A 12,922-nucleotide genomic window follows, 5' to 3' on the forward strand; every position below is an offset into this window, starting at 1 on the left:
CGCCGCTTCTCACTCTCCCCCTGTAGTCTAAGCAAACGTTTGGAACTGCCGAACTTTGCTCAGCTACGCTCCCATTTCGTTTCGCCCTCGCTCCTCCGCCGGATGTCGTCTCCCACTCTCGCCCCGGCCTCGCTAGGCTTTCGCACGTCGTTGCACTACCCACGGGACTTCGGACATCTCCCAGTCCGTCTTCAAGCTGGCCACACCGCATGGGAGCTCTACCGAGCGCACCGAAACGTGCGCTCAGCTCTTTCTATGGGCGACGGATCCTTCGCCATCTCGTCCAACGCCCCGTACATTCCCTCGCCTCCTCCTGGTGCAAACGACCGCGAGGAAGTCTACGCGGATGGCCGTACGGGCTGGTTCGAGCCCGGGTATCATGCTCAGTGGTGGAGCAGCGCGTTTGAACACCGCGCGTTCATCTACGAAGCCCCGGACAATGACGAAGGAGTCGACGCTGCTTTCGTTAAACTCGACTTCAAGAAAGGGCGAATTCCGGCGTCCTTCTACGTCTCGTGCATTCAAAATGGGACCGGCACCCCTACTCGCAACTTCTCGCTCGCCCTGAGAACTCTTTACGACGCCGAGCTTCGTCGCGCCGAGGAGTTCTATAACCTCGACCGTTCTCCCCCCTCTGGCTTCGTCCTCCGACCCACCTGTGTGCAGGACGCTCTCTACGACTTCAGCAGCCTCACCGTCGACCTTCACTCCATGCGCAAGATCGTCGCCCTCATCCAACGACACCTCCTGGAGCTGCGAGCCTACGCGCTTCACGCCTACTTACGGCGCGCCTTTGCGGAAGGGCGCTTTTCGATTCCCTGCCCGGACCTGGTGGGCAGAGGATGTTGGGTGGATGAGGGGAACGATGAGGTTAGGAAGCGTCTCGCCTGGTGTGGCGTCCCCGTCTGGTACGTCTCTCGTTCCCCTCCTCCCGAGAGCAAGCTTGTCTCGTCCATCGCTCCCTTGGACGACCGACTCTCGTGGGAAGAGTGGGACGTCGCGGAACACGCGCCGCCTCAACCACTCGGAAGACGGACCCGACAAAGGATGCGCCAACTCCAAGCCGACCTGGACAGCGCCGAGGAGGACTCCGATCTAGATATGGGCGACTCAAGGCGGCGGGACCGAGGCCCTCCTCGCCGAGCTTCACCGGCGCCGACTGTCCCTTCTCTGCCGGATCGAACGGATGGGGCGACTACCGCGGCCTCGCTCGAGAACCTGGAGGAGGGATGGGTGAACCATCCAGCCCCTGAGTCTCTTGCCGAACCACTTCCTCAAGCTCGAACCCCGCGCAGAGTGTCGGAACTGCCGCTCCTGCGCGAGGATTCGCTCGCGATCCCGCCACCCCTAAGCCTTCGCGGAGAAACGGTAGCGCCGCTCCCGCGTGCGGACTCGCCTATGGCCGTGTCGCTACCAGCCAGCCCGGTCGAGTCGTATGCGCCGCTCCCTACGGCTCCCTCTCCTCAGTCGCCGCCCCCGCGCCCCGCCGTCGACAAAGGAAAACGAAGAGCGAAGTCTCCGTCGCCTAGCCCATACGGGAGATACGGCCCGTCCCTCCGTCGTTCCCCTTCCCCGGACTCACGACCCCTCCGTCGTGCCTTATCTCGGTCGAGATCTCCTCGGCCCTATCGCCCTCGCCCGCGATCGCCCTACCGCGCTCGATCTCCGCCGCGTCCTCCGCTCAGGAGAGGTGGCGACTTTTACCGACCCCCTCCTTCGTCTGGGTATACGAGGCGATCCAGTCGAGACAAGATGCATCGAGCGGAGCCTCCGGAAAGAGCTCCCAGGACCTCCAGGGGACGCAGCCCGGTGAGACGATCCGATCCCCCTAGTCGACCTCGTTCCCCTCCTCGCGAACGCGTCTCTCGGGACAGCCCGACCACGTCCAGTCGGTCCCTAGCTGAACGGATTCACCCACTATCCGCGCCTGCCCCGACCCGATCGCTCGAGGAACGATTGAGGAGCGGAGCGTTGAACACTGCCAACCCTGCCCCCGTCGAGGACGTGAACGAGCCCGGCCCCTCTCTCCTCTCGCGATTGAGTGACTCGCGCTCCCTGCTCGCTCGGGTAGGGACAACGCTTGAGGAACGGCTCTCTGACGTCAGCACTCGCGAGCCCAAGGACGACGAACCCGTCGTCGAGGACGAGGACGAGAGTGCCCAGGACCAAGAGACGGCGAACCAACCCGCGAACCCTAGTCGGATCGTCACCCTCCCGTCCGGAGCTCCCCTCAGGACGAGGCTGAACCTTCACTCTCCGTCCGAAGTGGTCGAATACATTCGCCGACCCTTTGAACGTGACGAGTTCACGCCGGCCCCTCGACGTCCCTGGGAGAGCGAGCTCGGTCCGGAGCCTCAATTCCCGGAGGATGGGTTGCTTCTTCTGCCCTCGCCTCAGCTGCTGCTCGGCCGACCCGACGATCGGTACGGAGCTCTCTTGATGTGGCTCAAATCAAGGGATAAACAAGTGGAGGCATTGAACCTACCGCCCGGAGAGTGGGACCCCCTCAAGTTCAAGGTCTGGAAGGGTCGCCTGCGTCCGGATGCTGCTCTGAGCCGTACGCTCAAGACTTGCAACGTCCGTCCGCTCCCCGACGCCATGATACCGTACCTCCGAAACCCCGGTCCGGATGAAGAGGACAAGGAAGTATGGGAGCTCCGCACCTTCCACTTCCGGTCGAACGTCGAGCGTATAGTGGCGGCCAAACATCCGGCCATGAGAGCGACTATGTCGTCAACTGCTCGCGGCGCGCTATGGGCCGGGATCCGCGACCGAGTGCGACGAGTCTGGGGGGCAGGACTGTCCGTCTATCCTTCCTACTACGAACCTCGCTACCTCGACAGTGAAGACGACGTGGTGCGGCTCGCGCACTGGTGCGCTCTGGGACGGATTCTCTTGGAATTGGACGTTAGGGACGACATTGCAAAGGATCTGAGACTCGCGGTGGGGGGCCCTGTTACGGATGCGGCGGACAGGATCAAGTCCGCTTACTTACATATATATTCTTCTCTTTACAATAACCGCGACCCTCATCTCTTCCTCCCTCGTCCCGTACAATAGTTAGCGTATATTGCGTCACGTGTACTTCTAGGCGCCCGTCTCTGCTGAAGACGCGCGCTATACGGAATAGACGCCAGACTTACTTGCATCCCACCACCTCGTCCGAGTGCGATTCCGCCGCGCCGTACGAACTGGGATTGAGTCTCTTCGACGTCGGACTCCTCGTCCTTCGTCCTCGACGCGAGCTCCCCGCTGCGCTGTCCTTCCGAGTCGTCTCCTCGTCGACTCCGCTGTCGAGCTCCTCGCCGACTGCCAGCGCGCTCCTCGCGCGACGACTTCAACGCGGGCTCCTCGCCTCGCTCACGCCTACAGCGGGCTCCTCGCCCCGTTACGACCTTTACGATCCTCACGACCTCAAGTCCGTGGTCTTCCATCGACACACGACCTCGAGTTCACGGCCTAGCCCGGCCCCTCGACGAGAGCGCGATACCGCTAACTCTCACACCGGGTCCACCGTTCCAAACGGGCCAAATGCACTCCGGGTGGACCGTTCGAAACGTGATTTCCCACTCATTAGGCTCACATTTGGGGCCATAGCACCCAGCCATCAGTACATACCCGTTATAGACAGTATAGTACCACATAGCATAGCCGCCAACCATCATAGTAGGCTGTAGGTCTATGATGGCTTTGCTTGACATGCTATAGGAATATACAATGTCACACCCATCTATGGCCAATAGATCGTGCTATGTGTGTTACTACCAATGCTTGTAGTGGTTCGAAAGCGACACCGAAACATTGATTTATAAATGACGACTACATACAGCAAGTGCTCATGTAAAGTAGTATAGAATGATGAGAAAGCACACCTGACGCTAGAGCATCCATCATGCATGTCACGAGAATCTACTGCATGTCTTTATTACGAAAGGGCCGTGATCCATCGCACGACGCGTGTGTGTATAGATGTAGTCTACGCATCGGGTGCTTCTGCAAGTACACGGGACACATCAGTATCTTCGTCGGTGGCGTGTACGTAGGGCGGAATATCCAACGTACACGCTACACGACTGTTGTCCATAGTTTGTGTTCGCTCCCGTCGTACTTGTCCTGGTCGCGCTTGTCCCGCTTGCATACCTGCCTACATCGCGCTCGCCTGTGTCATGCGGCGTGCCCACCTGCGTCGGGCTCACCTGCGTCGTGCCTGTTGAGCTTGTAACTAGCCGACTCCAGGCCTGTCCTTGCAGCCTGTCCTCGTCGTAAGTGTGCTGCTCGTGTTTGTCCTGGACACGCTCTTCGCGCTTGTCCTCGCCGGGCTCGTGCTCCCTGGGCTTGTGCTCAGCGAACTCCAGCCTGCTTGTCTTGTTCAGTGCGCTGCTGCTCCGCTACGCCATCTGCGCCAGGCCATCTGTTGTCGAGAGTCGGGGTCAGATGGGCGGCGCAACAGATCTTGTGTATACACGACGTACCCATAGTGCAATGTGATATAGCGGATGTATAGCCCGTGGTCCGTCGCACCGTGTATGGAATCAATTGACCCGTCGGGTGCGTCTGCAAGTACGCGCGTCGCGGGTCATTATCTTCGTCGGCAGCGTGTACATAGGGCGAAGCATTTAACGTACACAATATGCGACCATCGGTCGTGAATGAACGGAGCACGCGAGACGTGCAGTGATGCGCGTCCGACGTGTTGCCGTATGTAGTAGCGGGTACGACGTAGAGGTCGTCCCGAGTGACGGAGGAGGTGTCTTCGTGGCCAGCAAGGCAGCCGTGAATGCAGTCTGTCGGCCGCAGGGGCGTACCTTCGAGCTTTGAGCCTTTGTGCTCGTTCTAGCTACTCATACTACACCATTAACCTTTCTTCCTCTTCTCACTCCCCTCTCGTCCTTCTTCCTCTGCATTCCTTGCAGTTTGCGCAGTCTTCTCGCTCGGTGCAGGACTTCTACGCGCATGTTTGAGTCTTGGGTTGCGCGGGCGTGTCGCCAGAGCCACGTGTTCGACAGGAGTTGCCACAGTCGAGTTATAGAGCGCAAGAGGGCCGCAAGGTGAGCGTCTCAACGTTCAGCGGATAGGCTGGGAGACGACGGAGTAGGTGGGAGACGGTTGAGCGGGTGGGCGAGGTAACTGGCACTGGCAGAGGCCGTCGTCTGCAAGTGCGAAGCGCTCGATTCGGCGAATGCCGACTGCAGCCACCGCTGCCACGACACACCGACACTCGACTTCGCGCTGCTCTAAGTACAAGGCCCCTTCCTCTCGTCTGCTGCCCCCAGTGTTCTCTCCTCCATATCTCACCTTAATCTCACCCTTGTCGGCCTGCCGCAGATATTGAGGACACACGGACCGGCCTATTTTCAAGACGAGGTGCGCATAACGAGCTTCAGTGATACAGCTCGCAAACTAGGTGAGTGCCCCGATATTAGCTTGATGGGCCCGCCGCATCCAAGCCTGGCTCACGAGGACGACGACCTCGAGGAGCTCGCCCGCCTCGGCGAGGGTGCCGGCGGCACCATCTACAAGGTCAGGGTGAAGCGGACAGGCCAGATCATCGCCCGCAAGACGATCACCACGCTCGAGGCCCCCATGAAGCAGCTCATGCGCGAGATCAAGATCACGTTGAGCACATCTCACCACAACATCGTCCGCTCCCTCGGCGCATACCTCTCGCCCTCCTCCAGCGAGGTCAAGGTCCTCATGGAGTTCTGCGAGGCGGCAGCCTCGAGTCCGCCGGTAAGCGTCTCAAGGAGACCGACAAACACGTCGCCGAGAACGTCGCAGGGCGGATGGCCGAGGGCGTGAGCTCTGCGACTTTGGTGTCTCCGGCGAGCTCATCAACTCCATGGCAGGCACCTTCACCAGCACCAGTCCCTACATGGCGGTACGTCCCCTTCCTAGGCTGATTGCCCGCTGGCATGCCCTGTGCTGATCTGCGGTCCAGCCGGATCAACTGTCCGGGCACGAATACACCATCCGATCGGACGTCTGGACGATGGGCATCTCCCTCCTTGAGCTGGTCCAGAACCGCTTCCCCTTCCCTAGCGATCTTGCTGTGATTGAGCTCACAATGTACATCACCCAGTACGAGGTATGCTGCTCCTCCCCACCCCTCATTCTCCCGTCTCTTACCTCCCGATGTTCTAACGCTGTTCCCTTCCCACGCCGCAGCCGCCAGAGCTAGAGGACGAGGGCCCGTTCACCTACAGCGCTGAGATGAACGAGTTCATCAAGCTAGCGTACGTCTCCCGTCGTCATCCCCATCCTGTCTCACGTCCCCTCCCTGATTGCAGGCTGACGTGAAACACTGCGCTCCGCCCGACGCCCGCGACTCTCCTCGACTCGGAGCACCCATGGATCAAGAACGTCATGCAGCACGAAGCCGACATGGCTATTTGGATTCGCAAGGTCTTGCCGGCCTGGCCCAAAAGCAGGTCATCAGGCGAGATGTAACCTCCCCATCTCTCTTCACTTCGTGCATGCGTGCGACATTGCTGCAACGTCTCCTCTCACGCATGCGCACTTCTAGGGCTTACGCAGGATGTCCGCCATCGCAGCGAGGTGGAAGGCTGTTTAGCACCTCACCCTCCTCGCCCGCTCACCTACTCACCTGTTTGACCACGCACCTGCCACTCTTGCCCGGCCACCCGTTCGCCTGCTCGCATGCACCTTCTCGCCCACCTGCCCTCTCTCGCCCACCTGTCCTCTCTCACTCGCCTATCCTCTCTCGCCCACCTGTCCTCTCTCGCCTGCCTGCCAGATCTCGCCTACCCAATCACAAACCCTGTGCGTGACTGACCATGACCTGCATAACACATACAGCCTGAGCAGACCCGCGCGAAACCCGTAGCTACTATGGTGGGTTGATACTTCGAGCAGGTATGGGTATGGGTCGAACCAGGGACACCCACAGGTAGATTCTAGTTTTGCTATAGCCTGGGCCTTGGCCCTCGGAGTCTTCGGGCCATACGACACTTGTTTTTATAGTTGTAGTACTGTGTCATCTCATAATCTAATACATTCAACTTTATGTTCTCTTCATTATATGAGTTGCCGACAACTGTGAGTGACGATAACTGTGAGTGACCAGTACGATCAGTGCTATGCTTTGCAATGTCTACTATGATGGCATATGTTACTGTATGTCGGCTTATGGATCTATACTACTACCATTCTATCAGGTACTATACTAGTCTATGTTGATCATGGTGGCACTATGACACACTATAGATTCTGCAAGGCTACTATACTCGGCTATACACACAGGGGTTTCCGATGAGCCTATGTCGGCTATGTGCCCTATATTGGCTGACCTAGGGATCCCCTTTTTTCCTGATGCGATTCGTGACGAAGAAACCCATGCTGCTTTTGCCCCAATGCTCCTGTACAAGGCTCTGCTAGGCGACGACACTGTTGCAGAGCATACCGATACTCGTGCTTTCCGCGCAGGCTTCGAGTTGCCGTGTCACAACGGGTTCACATTGTCGAAGGTTCGTTAATGCAGCACTATCAGCCGAGGGACTACCTTTCTTACAGTCTTCTTCAGGCTGCTCAAGCATTCGCCGGTGGACCAGCTGCACTCGTGATGGCAGCCTGTTCGACGCGAATTGGCAGCTACGAAAGCCTCAAGCCTTACCTCGATATTATCGTCAAGCACACAGTCCCTCTTCCCCTGAAGACGATAGCCTTCGACGATGGGCGTGCCAGTCTAGGGGATGTGGTCAGGGGCTTCCTCCAGCGCACAGGCATTCCCTGCGCTGCGTCGTTCGAGAGGAAGCGAGCTGCCGGCACGTTCACCTCTGACCTCGTTTCACTTGAAGAGATTGACTCTCCGAGCTTCCGCCCTCGCATGCTCGCTATCGCTGCCACTGGCTCCGACTCGATTGTGGGTAGCGAGAAAATCAAGGTTCGTACTCACAGCAGGTCTGCATCGTTAGTATGCATATGGATCCTGAGTCGGTTTTCCAGATCACTTTCGTCGGCAATAGTGACGAGGCGTATGCCTGCCCTGTCGCGAGCTGCGCATTCTGCGAAAAGGAAGGCATCGTCAGCTGGCAGACATGCTTCAAGGAAGGTGTCGTTCCGACTGCCTACCTCGCACAGCTCGTCCACGAGGTATACGATCCGAATTCGGTGGACAAGCCGACATCCCTCCTCAATGCAATCGATAGCTGGCTTCTTGAGGAATTGCTTTCTGCGATCGCCAGTCCCCACGGTGGTATCCTTTGATGTTCTCATTCAGTTCGCAGGTGGAGGCAACTCGGGCCTGCTTTACGATCGTAGCGGCGCCTGAGTCCTCCCTGCCTTTTCCGCATGGTCTTCGCTCTATTCTACCTTGCTTACCATTCGCACTTCATTCACTCATATAATACTCGTCGTATGTTCTATCTCCTCGCCGCTCACTCACAGTATGCACTCGTAGTCGTACAGATTCACCCCTGGCAGTTTCCGGGCTGCACTGTACCGTTATGGCTTAGGAACAGAACATCTATGAAAACAATGTTGGCTCTGAACTATCGTGCTGATTCTCGCTCTGCAGTTCGCGTACACCAGCGCTCCACCGGTCCTCGACAGCCCTCATCAGCCTGCCCGGAGGTGGCGGCGGAGGGGGCACGAAGTCGCAATTGAGCGCGGCGCCCAGGATCGCGAAGCGCACGAGGGCGCAGGCGGCAGGTGCGCGCGCGCCTGAAAATGGTGCGCGGGGCCGCAAACGGCGCGGGCAAGGGCGGAGGGACCGCGCTCCTCCCCGAGGCAGCGATCCAGCTCCTTCGCCGCGTCGAGCTGCTCACCGGGAGCGCCTTGACCTTGGTCGGGTAGCGGCCGGGCAGAAAGCCGCAACCTGCGGGATTCTTCTGCAGGCGAGTGGGGCGGCGCAGAGCGGCCGGGGAGCACCCTGGGACCAGCAGAAAAGGCAGCACCCCCAGCCTCCCGCAACTTGCAAGTTGGGCGGCTTCCGCGCCGGGGCGCGCGGGGGGCAGCGGCCGCCAACCTGGGTGCCGCGCAGCGGTTGCTAGCCAGTGGCAGGCGCAGGCTGGCCGGTTGCTGCTCGCGCGGGCGCGGCCAGGCTGCAGCCAGCGGGAACTGGAGGCGCAGCCGCAACCTCACTCCGCTGCCCGGCGCGGCGAGGAGACTGAAGACTGCCGCCGAGTCCTCCTTTGACGACCCTGCAGATGCGACCACCCGGGCCCTACCCCGACGCGAACATCGATGCAGGATCGCCGCCTGAAGAGCTGCGGCTGGGCTTTAGCCAGTACCTCAAGAACCGCAAGCGCGCTGCCAAGGTTGGGCCCGGGGTGCGCGCCATTGCTGCCTGACCGCGGCCTTCAGGAGGCGTCCTCGGTGCGCGCGTTGCCGCGCGGGACCAAGTGCAGGTACTGGGCGGCGGAACAAGCGCAGGTACTGGGCGGCGGAAGCCTGCGCCATTCGGCGTTGCAGCAGCCAGGAAGCCTCTGGATGATGGTGGCCTTCATCGCGAACCTGATGCAGTCGAGAGGGACGAACGCGATGACGCCCTGCAGGTGCGCAGGTAAGAGAATGCAGAGGGTCACAACAAGATAATAGAAGGCGTACCCAGACCCAGGCAACACCCACCCAAGTGGGATGCCGCGGATGGGAGCGAACCTCCAATTGGCGTACACAGCGACGATCATTGACACGAGCTGTACGACGCAGCGTACCGCGAACAGCGCGCGGACGAACCCATGCCAGCGCGCCGCGAAGTTGAGAGCCTGCGAGATGATGGTGACGCGGAAGTAGACAATCGAGTGAAGGGCACGGTCATTGTGGGTCGTCGCCTGCGCGAGCCCTTTCTCCAACGTTACGCAGAATCTGTTGTAAAAAATTCGTCTTGATGCAGATAAAGAGTGACGAGGGCGATCATGGACAGTGAGGTGGATACCGAAGGCGACGGCATACGAGAAAGTCTCGGCCAAGTGCCAATTGTCCGGACTGTTCAAGGGCAGGACACAGCGAGGGTCATGATGGCACCGTCGCTAAGCTAGAGTCTGCTAGACGCACTGATGAGGTCGTGCGCGACGCGCGCGGCGAGTCCGCGTGAACGATGTTTGAACGGTGAGCGGGTTGTTTAGCGCCCGGCGCGCTGCTTGACGACTCGGGCAGCCACCACGACCGCCGGAGGAGAGTCGGAACGCGCTGGCGGTCAGGCGAGCTCGAACTGACGCCCAACTAGCTGAACGTGAACCATCAAGCTTTCAAGCTTCAAGCTTCAAGATCGCCCTCTACCCTCTCCGGTCTCCCTCTCCCGCTCTCCCGCTCGCGCTCCTGACCCAGCGGGTCCCTCCTTTCGAATCTGGGAACCTCCACTCGACATCCCGTGGTCCTGCGTGACAGGCAACCTAGCCACGCGAACCAGGTCTCGCGCAACGCGTGCGCAAGTCCAGCCTCGAGCGACAAGACTGTCCAGAACACGACGAGCGCAGAGCGGGGATGATGTGAGGAGGGAAGCATAGTAGGAGCACGGGCGCGGGGAGCAGGGAAAGCGAGCAGGAAGCTTGCTCCAAAATCGGTGGTACGCCTTCACCGGACGTGCCCACCCAGTCACTGCTGCCCCTCTCTTCGCCGCCGAACATCGCGCATTGGGTACGCCGAGCCTACCGCCCGACGTACGTGCTCCTGACGAACACCTGCAAGCTACAGACGGGCGCCTCATCCTCCTCTCTTCCGCCTGTCTTCGTCGCCGGGAGGCCCCTCGCCATCGCCCTCACCACCGGGTCCGAGTCGCCGCAGCCATCCCCCACGGCCGCGCCCCGCAGGCTGGTGCAACACACAGATCCTGCAGACAAATTTGTCGTGTTCCAGCGCAGGCATGCCGCGTATGTAGCTCCGTAGCCGGGTTTTCGCATGGAGACTGACCCGCCGCGATTGCGCTCGCAGTGTAGCAAAACGAGCTGGCCGAACGCCCGCTCCCTCAGGCTCTTCTTCCACTCCCTGACCACCGCATGCGCCCGCTCCTCGTCGGATGCACGCTCCTCCACTACTACCCCCAACACTGCTGTCAACTAGACCTCGCCATACGCGATGCCGGCCGGAGCTGATGGCTTTTCGCGCCGCCTCAAGATTACCGCTACCTCCTCAAGATTACCGCTACCTCCTCTCCCCGTCCTTCATCCCGACACCAGGCAGGCCCATCTGCCGGCAGTCCAAGCAAACTCTACAACCCCAATGCCGCCAGCCCCCGACGAGTCATTATCACCGCCGAGCCAGAAGCCGTGTCGAACGCCGCGGCGGCCGCGCCGAGCTCGTATGCTCCGCGGGGCCCCGCGCCAGATGGGCCGCGCCAGGCTGCTTACAAGTCCAGAGCGGCACCCGATTCAGATAGACAACTCTTCGATCAGCGTAAGGATGGCGTGTACGCAGCTCAGCCGGTTCTCGCCAACCACCGCCACTCCCTCCAGCTCTTCTAGTGGGGGGTTCACGGCACACGACCGCTCGCTCCTCTAACACAACTTCATTCTTTACAATGCGTCGTTTACTCGTCGCTTCGGTTGCTGCGATCGATCTCGCGAGCGCATTCGCCCACCCCGGTGGCAACAGCAACGACAATCAGGTCCGCCATCGGAAGACCCTCAGCTTCGGCCCTGTGCACCCGCATGCGGTTTACCACGCGGACCCCGTCTACGCGTCCAGTGGGTTTGCAGACGCGACCAACGACCCAATTGAGGTTGTGCAGCACTTCGCAGAAGAGCTCACGCGGGAGACGCCGCCTGTCAGCTCGTTCGTCATTCGGAAGGACTCCTATACGGACAAGAACGCTGGCGTGAGCCACGTCTACGTACGCCAGTTCTTGCACGGCATCGAGGTCTCCGACGGGGACATCAATGTTAACGTGAAGGACGGTGTCGTAATCTCGTACGGTGACTCGGTATGTAATGGCGTCATCTCGATGCACATTGTACCCACTCACATCGTCCCAAGTTCTACCGTGGCTCTGAGCCAGATCCTTTCGTGTCTGGTCTCGTGCGCGGTCTTCCGGATGCGCATTCGGAGCACTGCGCTGACCTCTTCGAGGAGCTTGAGTCGCGCGCGGAACATCTCGAGCAACTCATGGAGGCGCAACAGGCTCTAGGATTGCAGAGCGAGCAGGTCACGCTCGGCAGCAGCAAGCCAGCCGCCCTCAGGCTCATTGAGCAGGCTCTCGGGGACCTCCCGCTGCTCTACCAGTGGAACTGCGAGCACGTCAGTACGCCGTTCTTCATGGCGAACCATGATGCATTCGCGAACCAGGAGGACGCCATGGGCGACCCGACGCGTGCGCTACTCCAGTTCATGATCGTGGCGATGCCGAACCAGACGCTCGCGGAGGACCTCATGGAGAACCCTGCGCTCGTCTCCGTTGGCCGTGTGCCTGACTGCCAGCCTCGGACTGGACAAGATCAGCGTGGAGGTTGACCCCCGTGGCTGCATCGCGATCGACGACCAGTATAACTCCGGCGTGAAGTGCATTCAGGACGTCACCTTGAGGCTGATGCTCGCGCACAAGGCCGAGGAGGAGGGCATATCGGCAGTGGAGGGCATCGTGGTGGAGTACACCAAGGCATATGCGCACCCAGAGGTGGCGGGGTGCAGTACAAGGTCAGCAAGTTCCCGTTCCAGGCGAACTCGCCCGAAGACGAACCTGGACACGGAGGGCTAGATGAAGTTCATAGAGGCGGAGACGGACCGCATCCTCGGCGCGCACATCGTGGGCCCGAACGCGGGCGAGATGATCGCGGGAGGCGATGCTCGCACTCGAGTGTGGCGCGAGCTCGGAGGGCGTCGCGAGGACGTGCCATCCGCACCCGACCCTCAGCGAGGCGTTCAAGGAGGTGGCGATGTCTGCGTCCTCGAAGCCGATCCACTTGGGACAAGTTAGAGGCGATGGTTTGGGTTGAGTGCCGTGTTTGTTGTGCTCTCTAATACATTGACTCTA

At 60.2% G+C, this 12,922-nt stretch overlaps 4 protein-coding genes across 4 annotated transcripts; 3 read left to right on the top strand and 1 right to left on the bottom strand.

Moving 5' to 3' along the window:
- Positions 1–255: 255 nt before the first annotated feature.
- Positions 256–3,743, top strand: B0H18DRAFT_961430 (uncharacterized protein; the record flags this gene model as incomplete). Its single annotated transcript, XM_048043048.1, has 3 exons — positions 256–2,981; positions 3,092–3,558; positions 3,709–3,743. The coding sequence occupies 3 exons, from the start codon at positions 256–258 to the stop codon at positions 3,741–3,743; spliced, it is 3,228 nt and encodes a 1,075-aa protein (XP_047885290.1).
- A 1,684-nt stretch (positions 3,744–5,427) lies between these two features.
- Positions 5,428–6,447, top strand: B0H18DRAFT_1160169 (kinase-like domain-containing protein; the record flags this gene model as incomplete). Its single annotated transcript, XM_048035804.1, has 6 exons — positions 5,428–5,688; positions 5,724–5,795; positions 5,828–5,878; positions 5,939–6,085; positions 6,166–6,261; positions 6,343–6,447. 6 exons carry the CDS (start codon positions 5,428–5,430, stop codon positions 6,445–6,447), a joined length of 732 nt encoding a protein of 243 aa, XP_047885291.1.
- Positions 6,448–7,370: 923 nt separating this feature from the next.
- Positions 7,371–8,223, top strand: B0H18DRAFT_1127667 (uncharacterized protein; the record flags this gene model as incomplete). The annotated part of the gene is made up of 3 exons (XM_048035291.1): positions 7,371–7,484; positions 7,541–7,900; positions 7,963–8,223. 3 exons carry the CDS (start codon positions 7,371–7,373, stop codon positions 8,221–8,223), a joined length of 735 nt encoding a protein of 244 aa, XP_047885292.1.
- A 1,214-nt stretch (positions 8,224–9,437) lies between these two features.
- Positions 9,438–9,962, bottom strand: B0H18DRAFT_1160176 (uncharacterized protein; the record flags this gene model as incomplete). The annotated part of the gene is made up of 2 exons (XM_048035805.1): positions 9,438–9,506; positions 9,565–9,962. Coding segments are annotated over 2 exons (444 nt in total), but the record flags the coding sequence as incomplete, so codon positions are not given.
- Between the last annotated feature and the right edge of the window lie 2,960 nt (positions 9,963–12,922).

This window comes from Fomitopsis serialis (genome assembly GCF_022376445.1).
Source record: "Fomitopsis serialis strain Sig1Antser10 chromosome Unknown B0H18scaffold_265, whole genome shotgun sequence".
In the NCBI taxonomy this organism is placed as follows: domain Eukaryota; kingdom Fungi; phylum Basidiomycota; class Agaricomycetes; order Polyporales; family Fomitopsidaceae; genus Fomitopsis; species Fomitopsis serialis.